This window comes from Schistocerca serialis, chromosome 3, assembly GCF_023864345.2.
Source record: "Schistocerca serialis cubense isolate TAMUIC-IGC-003099 chromosome 3, iqSchSeri2.2, whole genome shotgun sequence".
NCBI lineage: Eukaryota > Metazoa > Arthropoda > Insecta > Orthoptera > Acrididae > Schistocerca > Schistocerca serialis.
Window position 1 is genome coordinate 208138398 of NC_064640.1, and position 12173 is coordinate 208150570.

The 12173-nt window shown below is 42.4% G+C and overlaps 1 protein-coding gene across 1 annotated transcript in view; it reads right to left on the reverse strand.

Annotated features, from left to right (window-relative positions):
- Positions 1 to 416: 416 nt before the first annotated feature.
- Positions 417 to 12173, reverse strand: part of LOC126470750 (segmentation protein even-skipped-like) — a 79961-nt gene continuing 68204 nt past the window's right edge. The window contains exons 3-4 of the mRNA XM_050098756.1: positions 7923 to 8161; positions 417 to 636 (exon numbers count right to left, since the gene is read on the reverse strand). Coding sequence (XP_049954713.1) covers positions 417 to 636; positions 7923 to 8161 — 459 coding nt within the window. The remainder of the gene's footprint in view (positions 637 to 7922; positions 8162 to 12173) is intronic.

Genomic DNA, 12173 nt, shown 5'->3' on the forward strand with positions numbered 1-12173 from the left:
AACTTTGTGGTTAGACTGCTGAGCCTTGTTGCAAGCGTACATACTGTAGAAACAAAGGAAATGGGTAAATGACTCACTGGTTCCACGATGGAAATACAATCTTGAAGGAAACCTCGAAAAGCAGATAGAACGTTTTTCCTTTATGGTTGCAACTGAGTTCCGATCAGCTACCACCCTTCTACAGTGACGTCATTCCAACAGATAATTACAGTCCGTTAGGAATCGAATCATTGCTTTGGTAGAATACTCTTCGGTAAAATCTTTGCAGTCCACAACAAATACCATACTCTCAACCAGCCAAGCGGGCAGTATTTTCCAGCAGCAGGTCCGAGCTATGTCTAGGAATTTGCCAGAGAAGCTGCCCTGAGTGTCCTTATCACACACGCGCCGCGAGACGCCGCGCTGGTTCCCGCGCCTTACGTGCGGTCGCGGTCGCGGTCGGCGTGCGGCGTGACGTCACTCTTGTAGGGCTGGAACAGCTTGGGAGGCTGGCGCGCCAGCTGCGTGGAGCCGGCGCCAGCAGCCGCGCCAGCCACAGCCGCGCCAGTCGCGAACAGCGGCGGCGACAGAAGCGGCGAAGGCGACGGCGACGCCGTGGGCAGCGAACTCGCCGCCACGCAGTTCACGATGCCGCATCTGCCACACACGTACAGCCGCGCTCAAAACAAAATCTAACAGGGATCGCTGACAGTCCACGTTCCAGCTTGACAACTTGGCTTATTAAAAGACACACTTCACACAATATAAATAAAGATATAAAATCTAATATTAGAAGCAAAGGTCGCTTGATGTAAAGTTGTTAATTTCATGATCAGATTCGACAGTTACTATCTGTCATCTTTGAGATTCTCAGATCTACAGCATACGGTATAAACCACGTCAGAGTAATAACGTGCATGATCGTACAACAATTATACATAGGGAACCATGTTATCTGAATAATAATAATTACACGCTTCTCAGAAATAAAACTACACTAAGTCTCGTCGACATAATGTGAACATGCTCCAAGTACGATAATACAAGCCAACACTGGTTTGTTAAACATATAAAACTTGCTAAATAAAAGATCCATATGACCTATATGGGGTACATGAATAAAAACAGGTACATCAGGAAAGATGGTGCATCGACGATAATTCAGGAGGACTGAGCCGATGCGCTTTAGAGCCCATGTTAAGTAGTTAGAAGCTTGGTCGCCAGGCAGCGCCACCGCACTAAGGCGGCGACGTGTACACGATTATTTCGAAAATTGTACAGACCAACTATGTACATGTAATGCCTGTATATAATAATTACAGACATGTGTATATTCGATTCTATGCCAGGTTATATGCTTGTTCGTGTTGTGAGTCGTGACAGTGTTTATCGTCCAGTTGGAACTACATTCCTCTTTATATGTTTGTATGGTCTTCAAACTAATCGTATACACATCGTCGCCTTAGTGCGGTGGCGTTGCCTGGCGACCAAGCTTGTAACTACTCAACATGGGCTGTTAAGCGCATCAGCTCGGTGTTCCTGAGTTGTCGTCGACATCATCTTTACTAATACACTATCATGTTTACTAATATACCTGTTTCTGCTCCTGTACTCCTTATTGTTGCCATAGATATTTTATTTAGCAATTTTTATAGGTGTGACAAACCGATGTGGATCTGTGTTATTGTAACTGGAGCATACTCTCAGTATGTCGACGAGACTTACGTACAGTTATATTCCTGGGAGATATATGCTTTTTTATTATTCAGGTAATAGAGTCCCTTTTGTATAATTATTGTAAGAGCATGCAGATTACTACACTAACATTGTTTTATCCGTACATTGCAGAACTGAGAATCTGAAAATGATGACTAGTTACTGTCGAAACTGGTCATAAAATAAACAATGTCACATCAAGCGATCTAGGTTTCTCATGTTACAAATTACAATATTGACTGCCCCAACATTATGTGTAAGTTGTATAAAAATATAATTAAACGAAAATGGGACTTGGAAATAGAAAAGCAAGAAGAAAGAGTGTGATACACCCGAGAGCATAAAACACACAACGAGAAAGTCGAGACTTATATTTTATTGCCACTTAAAGAAAATAGATTACAAGAGGCGGACAAAAGATTTACAGGAGTAGAGAATAACAAAGACATACAAAAGAGATTAATTAACTGAAAAAGTACAAAAATTTCAAGGGTTTTCAGAAGAAAACACAAAAGAAGAGACGAGGGTCATGAAAAAAAAGAAAAAAAGAGAACAGAATTGAACAAGAATAAAGAAGTATTGAGAAGTCAAACAAAGGTGAAAAATATGTCGTCATCAAACAGCTGTTTCACGTGGTCCTGAGTTAGCCAAATTCGAATAATAATAATAATAATAATAATAATGAAATGAAATAAAAACAGTAAACTGCAACTGTGGAACTATTATTTCCGTAAAAATAATTTATCAGCTATGAAACCACACACAAAATTTCTATTCAAAATTAGCGGAAAGTTAATGAAAAAAAAAGCCTTCCCTGCGTGGTGTTTGGCATTTAAAACAGCATGAATTCCGTTGGGAATCGGTGAGTGATCTCTGGGGATCGAACCAAAAGTTTCGCTAAAATGCATATACAACTGCGTAGTTCCCGTTTTTCTCTAAAATTTATCGTAATAAATACTTCACTGACTAACCACTAAACGGAAGAGAATTGCTTTCTGTTGCTAATTTTTCAATTAGCGGGGTCTTTTTATGAAGTACACACAACAATATTTCCTGAAAAAAATGTTGGGAGAATGGAAATCGAGAAGAGTTCTTCTGAACACATTTTTTTGGGCAAAAGACCCATGATACGAGTAGAAGCGATGTCAATGTAGTAAGAACATTAAAATAATAACGTATAAGGCCAATATTGGTCTTTAGACACCCTGAATCCTCCTGAAATTCGAATTACACAAATTTTGAATCGTAATCTATGGAATTTCATACAAATTTTGCAGACAAACGTATCCAGTTCAGTTTGCTTAAATATACTGAGGAACGCAGTAGACACTTAACTATTTTTCTAGCACAGATCATAATGGCTCAGCAATATGCAAATCCACTGATTAAGGAATTATGGGACTATGTGTTGTTGCATCAAAGTATTCGCGAAACAGTCACTGAAATTCCCGAGCAAATAATTTGGGGCATTATCACCCCAGTAAACGTAAGTTCCATAGGGAACAGTATCTGCCCCACGAATTTCACTTAACGTAAGAGTCATCCCTTCTTTCAGTGTGACAGGAGAACCCACTAAACCCAACGTACGACTGCCTAACTATCACAAAACAGTATCATCCAAAATTTTCCCAAAAATACGCTCTATTTTATGCTGAGAGAAAAGAAGACAGTGGAAGTGGTAAAGAGACGGAAAAGTAATAAATACTGGAAGATAGTACAGAGTGACCGTGTTATAGAAATAGTGAAGGAGGCTACGGTGATGCGAGAGAGAGGGACACAATGATGATCGAACGTAGTTGACAGCGACAGAACCGTGCTAAGGAAAGACTGATGGAGGCAGTGCCGGGGGGAGGGGGGAAGAATAAAGAGAGAGAGGAAGTAAGTGCACATCGGTGAGAGCCAATGACAATGAGAGACAGAATATATGACAATGACAACGAGGAAGAGAGAGACATTGACAGTGAAATGAGGCAGCAGAAGTAGGAAGGAAGAAATGAGACATTAGCAGTGATAGGGACCAAGAGGGAGAGAGCAACAGTGAGAGGCGACTATAGTAGTGGGACAGAACGAAGGGAACTGTGACTGTGACACAGGAGACAATGGCAGGGAGACACAAAGAAATAATCACAATGAGCTGGGCTGAATCATTGAGTGAAAAAGGCCAACTGGGAGTGACTGGGTATGAGCGACTTAGAGTGATGGACTAGTGGGTGTTTGCGCATTACAGTTGGGCAAGCTTGTGGGAGTTTGAGGTGAGTTTCATATTTTAAAAAAAGTACGAATATGTTCGCATGCGGGTGAGTTTCATATTTAAGGGGACGTTTACTATCTTTTGGTTCAAAAAATTGTTTTTTTTTTAATTGCATTTTTGGATCCATAAAAGTGTTCAGAATTCACCCCTGAATACGGAACGGAAATGTTTGTTATTCGCCGGCCGCAGTGGCCGTGCGGTTCTAGGCGCTACAGCCTGGAACCGAGCGACCGCTACGGTTGCAGGTTCGAATCCTGCCTCAGGCATGGATGTGTGTGATGTCCTTAGGTTAGTTAGGTTTAATTAGTTCTAAGTTCTAGGTGACTGATGACCTCAGAAGTTAAGTCGCATAGTGATCAGAGCCATTTGAACCATTTTTTGTTTGTTATTCGCGGTTGAACAAACAAATGCACCTGCTGAAATCATCCTTTTTCATACACCAGTTTTTATTTTCTTTCGGACGACGAGTTATTGTACCGGTGCTTGGGAGGGAACACACAAAATTCAAATGAAAGTTTGAAAGCGTGTGTTTGGAAGTGAGCCCCCAACCATTTGCATTCTGGTGCGAAGGCTGTGGAGATTGCGACTTTCCTGACAGAGAGCAGCTTCAACGAAGGGTATTCAGAAATTCTGAAAAGCTTGACAACGATGGACGTCAGCCCGGGACTCTATTCGACGCAGTTCGCCAAGCATTCGGGCGACCACCGGATACAAGCGGCAGAAAACCGCTTGTCACCGGCCGTACGAGCGGCTCTGGAGCAGCGCAGGATGGCTCGGATTGAGCAGAACGCCCTCTATGAGGAAGAGGAAGGACTAGTTTATGGACCCAGAATAGCAGATTGAACGTAAGTTGCATAATACTGCATTTACATGTAGTCAAAACTTCAGACGCGTTTTTCTCGAAGTGACATTTATATCGCGTGGTAGGGTAACTTCAAATCTACCGAACCGATTGGGATGATTCTTTGTTTCCGACGAAGCTACCTAAATTGTCTAGGAGTTGAACCACTTTTATTCCGATCCATCAACTATAAATAGTTTTACTTGGCCGACGAATTCGAAAAAATTGATGAAAAAAACCTATTTTTTTCAAATGGCTGCCATTTTGTTTCCTGTGGTCCAAATAACTTAAGCGAGGTACAACTCTTAAAGAATCTTGCATGCTTTGCTAACGTCAACTCAGTTTTGATTTCAGACGAGCCGGCTGACCTGTGACACGCCGCGCGTGGAAGTCTACACCGAAATTTTCTTTCGTTCCGACGGCACTTCTCCCTTTGCTCTTCGACATTTCCGGTCGAAAAAATTTCAGTGTAGAGAAAATACCAATAAACATATTGACCAAATTTGACATTGATATCTATAACACAGTCGTAGAAATATTGGAACACGTGAGGCAATACTGACTCTACGACTTATCTTAGGAGAAAGATTAAGGAAAGGCAAACCTACGTTTCTAGCATTTGCAGACTTAGAGAAAGGTTTTGACAATGTTGACTGGAATACTCTATTTCAAATTATGAAGGTGGCAGGGGTAAAATACAGGGATCGAAAGGCTATTTGCAATTTGAACAGAAAGCAGATGGCAGTTATAAGAGTCGAGGGCTATGAAAGGGAAGCAGTGGTTGGGAAGGGAGTGAGACAGGGTTGTAGCCTCTCCCCAATGTTATTCAATCGGTATATTGAGCAAGCAGTAAAGGAAACAAAAGAAAAGTTCGGAGTAGGCATTAAAATCCATGGAGAAGAAATAAAAACTTTGAGGTTCGCCGATGACATTGTAATTCTGTCAGAGACAGCGAAGGACTTGCAAGAGCAGTTGAACAGAATGGACAGTGTCTTGAAAGGAGGGTATAAGATGAATATCAACAAAAGCAAAACGAGGATAATGGAATGTAGTCGAATTAAGTCGGGTGATGCTGAGGGAATTGGATTAGAAAATGAGACACTTAAAGTAGTAAAGAAGTTTTGCTATTTGGGGAGCAAAATAACTGGTGATGGTCAAAGTAGAGAGGATATAAAATGTAGACTGGCAATGGCAAGGAAAGCGTTTCTGAATAAGAGAAATTTGTTAACATCGAGTATAGATTTAAGTGTCAGGAAGCCGTTTCTGAAAGTATTTGTATGGAGTGTAGCCATGTATGGAAGAGAAACATGGACGATAAACAGTTTGGACAAGAAGAGAATAGAAGCTTTCGAAATGTGGTGCTACAGAAGAATGCTGAAGATTAGATGGGTAGATCACATAACTAATGAGGAGGTATTGAATAGAATTGGGGAGAAGAGAAGTTTGTGGCACAACTTGACAAGAAGAAGGGACCGGTTGGTAGGACATGTTCTGGGGCATCAAGGAATAACCAATTTAGCATTGGTGGACAGCGTGGAGGGAAAAAATCGTAGAGGGAGATCAAGAGTGACTCTGAGCACTATGGGACTTAACGTCTATGGTCATCAGTCCCCTAGAACTTAGAACTACTTAAACCTAACTAACCTAAGGACATCACACAACACCCAGTCATCGGGGAGATCAAGAGATGAATACACTAAGCAGATTCAGAAGGATGTAGGTTGCAGTAGATACTGGGAGATGAAGAGGCTTGCACAGGATAGAGTAACATGGAGAGCTGCATCAAACCAGTCTCAGGACTGAAGAGCACAACAACAACAACAACAACAACACATCGCGAGAAAAGGATTCTCAAACAACATGCTTTTTTTCCGGCCAATGATAGTAAACCTCCCCTTTAAAAATGCACGAATATGTTCGCATGCGAAAATTTTCGGGAAAATTTTTAAAGGTAGTGAGGAAGGTAGAAAGAGGTAGCTGGTGCCCCACATTTCAGTCACAGTCTTTTAAATAAACAGGAACATATTCACATTTTTATGCTCCTATAGGAGCATTTTTCTGCTGGTTAAGAATCGCCAAATTACTTTAAGGGGGGTAGGACGTCAAACGGGCCGACTTTGAGCAGGAGAGGCATCTCATGACATTTTAATTTCCAGTGTCCATACTTTTACAAATAAATTCAGAAAACTTTGTCAGCATGACCAGGACGGATTCAGAATTTACACACATAGCAGTGGAAGTTGTAAAACATAACGAAGTAATCCTTTTTTACATGTGAAATTTCATCCTTTTTTTCACTTACTAATGGCAGCATTTGTTGCTATAGGTACACTTTTCTTCATAAGTTAGAGAGATTCTTCGATGAATTTTGCACAGCATACATACCATACTCACAGGTGTATGAAACTCTAGGATTTATTTAATTTATGAAAAAACGAATGAACTTTTATATTTTAAACTTCATGTTTAGAAAAAAAAACACAAATTTTATTGATAATTACCTCAATTTTTACCACAGTTTTTAATAGATTTGGAAAATTCTAGAGTTTCATACACCTTTAAGTATGGTTTGTATGCTGTGCAAAATTCATCGAAGAATCTCTGTTACTTATGAAGAAACGTGTTCCTATATCAACAAATGCTGCCATTAGTAAGTGAAAAAAATGATGAAATTTCACACGTAAAAAAAATTACTTCGTTATGTTATAGAACTTCCACTGCTATGAGTGTAAATTCTGAATCCCTCCTGGTCATGCTGACAAAGTTTTATGAATTTATTTGTAAAAGTATAGACAGTGGAAATTGAAATGTCGTGTGGTTCCTCTCCTGCTCCAAGTCGGACCGTTTGACGTCCTACCCCCCTTAACTTGTTGTTGCAAGAGGATATTACTGTTCTTGCCGTTGGATCAGTACACACTGGTGTACGTTTCCTTGAAACAGCTATCGGTTGAAAATTAGGAGCTATTTTCCACCAATCGTTTCAAATCTGGTTTGGCGAAGCCAAGTGGTCCCCATGGTAGTCTCTTGCAGTGCAGAGTGAAGAAATAACTGAGGGAGTCAGTGGGAATGGAAGCCGGGGCCACCGAGGCAGAAGCCAGGGATGCCGTAGGTTAACCACTAGCTGACGCGGCTTACCTGCAGCTGGGCGAGCCGTCGCAGTCGTCCTGGCGCTGCGGCTGCGCGGGGCTGGGGCTCGGGCTGGGGCTGGGGTACGGGTAGGCGTAGCGCGGCTGTGGGTAGTACGGCGGGCACGGCACGTACATGGCCGCCTGCAGCAGGCTCGCCGCCAGCGTGGGGTCCGTGTACACCGCGTACGGCCATGCCATCGCCATGCGCTGCCGCTTGTCCTTCATGCGCCGGTTCTGGAACCACACCTGCGCCGACACATCCACTTAGCACTCGCGCCAAAATAAATCACCAAAGTACGAGGTCTTTCGGAAAGATTACTCCCATTTCACAACATTACATTTTCTACAACTACCAGGCGTACCGGTATGAAATGAGCGTTAAGATACAAATGTGTCGATAGGGAACATTTGTTGTGAACGAGCCTTAATTTTTTTTGTTTGGTTGGTATGACATCTGTCAAAGATATTTAGTATACATCAAGTCATGGAACAAACAACATCATATGTTTTCATCGCGTTAACAATGTCGAATTTTGTATGAGAAAGGGATGTTTTGCTGAAAGCATTAATTTTTTGTTTTCATTTGAAAAAAAAGTGCTGCAGAGTCGCATTGAATGCTTGTCGAGGCACATGGTGATCATGCTCTATCAGAAGCAACATGCAAAAGATGGTTGCAACGGTTCAGAAATAATGATTTTGATGTAAGAAATGAAGAACGTGGTAGACCACCAAAAAGGTTCGAAGACGCCGAATTGCAAGCAATATTACGTGAAGATGACACTTTGAGTCAGAAGCAAATGGCAGCAATGCTAAATGTTGCACAACAAACAATTACCAACCGTTTTAAAGCTATGGGAAAGATCCAAAAGTGTGGAAAATGGGTGCCACAGGAAGTGAATGAAAGACAGATGGAAAACCGAAAAATCTTTTGTCAAATTTTGCTTGAAAGACCTGAAAGAAAACCAATTTTGCATCGAATTGTTACTGGCGATGAAAAATGGATTTATTTTAAGAATCCTATACGGGAAAAATCATGGGTTACTCCGGGACAACCATCAACATCGACTGCAAAACCAGATCGATTCGGCAAGAAGACAATGCTCTGTGTTTGGTGGGATCAGAAAGGTGTGGTGTGTCATGGGCTTCTAAAACCCGGTGAAACTGTGAATACTAATCGCTACAGACAACAAATGATCAATTTGAACTATGCGTTGATCGAAAAAAGACCAGAATAGGCCAGAAGACATGGCAAAGTAATTTTTTTACACGACAATGCACCGGCACACAAAGCAAAACTGGTTCAGGATACAATAAAAACACTTGGCTGGGAGCTGCTACCTCACCCGCCGTATTTACCAGACTTAGCCCCTACCGGCTACCATTTGTTTTCATCAACACTTCGATTCCTACGAAGAAGTCGAAAATTGGGTGTCTGATTGGTATGCTTCAACGAAAATTTCTATTGGCGTGATGTCCACAAATCGCCAGAAAGGTGGTCAAAATGTATAGAAAGCAATAGTCAGTACTTTGAATAAAATGATTTTACTTTTCTATTAAAAATTAGTGTTTCATTTTCACAAAAAAAGCTCATTTCATACCGGTACACCTGATACATCTACGTCTAAATCTGTCCTCCGCAAGCCACGTGTCGGTGTGAGACGGAGGGTACTTCGGGTATCACTATTTGATTCCCCAGTCCCTGTTCCATTATCGCGTGGGCAGATTGATCGTCGGTAAATTTCCGAACTAGTTATAATTTCTTTAATTTTCTCATTGCGGTCATGTCGTGAGACGTGTGTGGGAAAAAATTGCATATTGTCCGACTCTTCCTGGAACGTACTCCCTCGTAATCTGAATAGTAGAGCTCTCCACGATGCATAACGCCTCTCTTATAGCGTCTCTTATGAATTTCGTTGAACATATCCGTAAAGAAACTTCCTGGCAGGATTAAAACTGTGTGCCGGACCGAGACTCGAACTCGGGACCTTTGCCTTTCGCGGGCAAGGCTCGCAAGAGAGCTTCTGTAAAGTTTGGAACGTAGGAGACGAGGTACTGGCAGAAGTATAGCTGTGAGGAGGGGGCGTGAGTCGTGCTTGGTTAGCTCAGTTGGTAGAGCACTTACCCGCGAAAGGCAAAGGTCCCGAGTTCGAGTCTTGGTCCGGCACACGGTTTTAATCTGCCAGGAAGTTTCATATCCGCACACTCCGCTGCAGAGTGAAAATCTCATTCTGGATATCTGTAAAGATTTCCCGCCAACTAAAGGATCCTGTAAAGAAGCGCACTGCTCTTCATTGCGTCTTGTATATCTTTTCTATTAATCCAACCTTCTTTATTAACCAAGACTGACACACTGGGTATATTTTAACTTGCGCATCGAAACTGGAAGTTCACCTTGGCGCCAGCTGTAGGCTAATGGTACATGTGGTTGAAGTAGAGGGCTCAAAATGCCTCTGAGCACTATCAGACTTAACTTCTGAGGTCATCAGTCCCCTAGAACTTAGAACTACTTAAACCTAAGTAACCTAAGGACATCACACACATCCATGCCCGAGGCAGGATTCGCCGGCCGGAGTGGCCGTGCGGTTCTAGGCGCTACCGTCTGGAACCGAGCGACCGCTACGGTCGCAGGTTCGAATCCTGCCTCGGGCATGGATGTGTGTGATGTACTTAGGTTAGTTAGGTTTAATTAGTTCTAAGTTCTAGTGACTGATGACCTGAGAAGTTAAGTCGCATAGTGCTCAGAGCCATTTTGAACCGAGGCAGGATTCGAACCTGCAACCGTATCGGTAGCGCGGTTCCAGACTGTAGCGCCGAGAACCGCTCGGCCACTCCGGCCGGCTGAAGTAGAGGTCTTCCTGCTGGAGCTAGCTCACTCGTTCATTAGCCAAAGTGTATCGAGTCGAGGTGGAGATAACACAACAACAAAAGTCATTTTCCGTTCTCCGTTTCAACAAGTGCAATTCTGTCTCAACCGTGGGGTGTGATTTTCTTGTGAATGAGCTGTCTCCGCACTGGAGCGGCCGTAGATTAAATGTTCCAAATGGCTCTAAGCACTATGGGACTTAGCATCTGAGGTCTTCAGTCCCCAAGGCTTAGGACTACTTAAACCTAACTAACCTAAGGACATCACACACATCCATGCCCGAGGCAGGATTCGAACCTACGATCGTAGCAGCAGCGCGGTTGCGGGCAGAAGCCACCGGCCGTGGAGGTAGTATGGATTTTGCGTAGTACCATTGACTTCCAAGGTCGTATGTTCTGACGGTTTGTTCGACTCTGTCTACGTGACTTCCCTTGGAACAACTTTGGGTGAAGTGCAACGCCGCATAATGACAGCAGTGAATGCACAACTACAGACACGCTGGGAAACGTATGGGACGTACTTGACTATCAACTGCATGTCTGTCGTGGGCTCGGAGAAGTGCGCTTTGAACTTTTGTGAAAGGTAAATGAAAACGTTGACCCTAAACGTACTTGTAAAAAGTAAGCCAAAGCTGTATCGCATGAATGTGAAAGGTACGCTTTTATAAAATCAGGTGGATCTTTCGAAAATACAGATTTGTAGTCCTATGCGTACGATAAAGTTTTCCCCAACTTAATATCTTCTTTCATGTAGAAGATACATTGTTGTGAAATGGAATTAATCATTGTGAAACACCCTGCTATATCCATTAAACTCACAACATCCTATCTGTAAACAACACATGCACCACAAAGATACAGTATATATATATATATATATATTATAAGAAAGGAAAGAAAGGAAGATTAGGGTGTAACGTACCGTCGACATCGAGGTCATCAGAAAAGGAGCACAAGTCGTGTTAAGGAAGGATGGGGAAAGAAATCGGTCGTACCTTTTCATATGAACCTTCCCTGCATCAGCCTTAAGCGATTTGGGGAAATCATGGAAAACCTAAAGCAGGACAGTCGGGCAGATATTTGAGTCTTCGTCCTCCCGGATGCGAGTCCACTGTGCTACCTCGCTCGAACAAACACTACGAAGAGAGCAGCGTCACAGCTAATTTAGTTAGAAACATGACCAGCTGTCCATCGTTCGTACTTTACTAGCAATATTACAAGTTAATCTTATACACAACATATGCGATAATGATATTGATGACCGAACTCATAAAGCATAAGTTATTTTGAAGCCTTACTGAGCTGTGTGCGTCGAACTTCAAACTGTACTAGGCGTGTAACTGCTAGTGCCGTGTGTAAGTTTATTTTATTCCCTCAAAAGTCATGCGTGGATCAA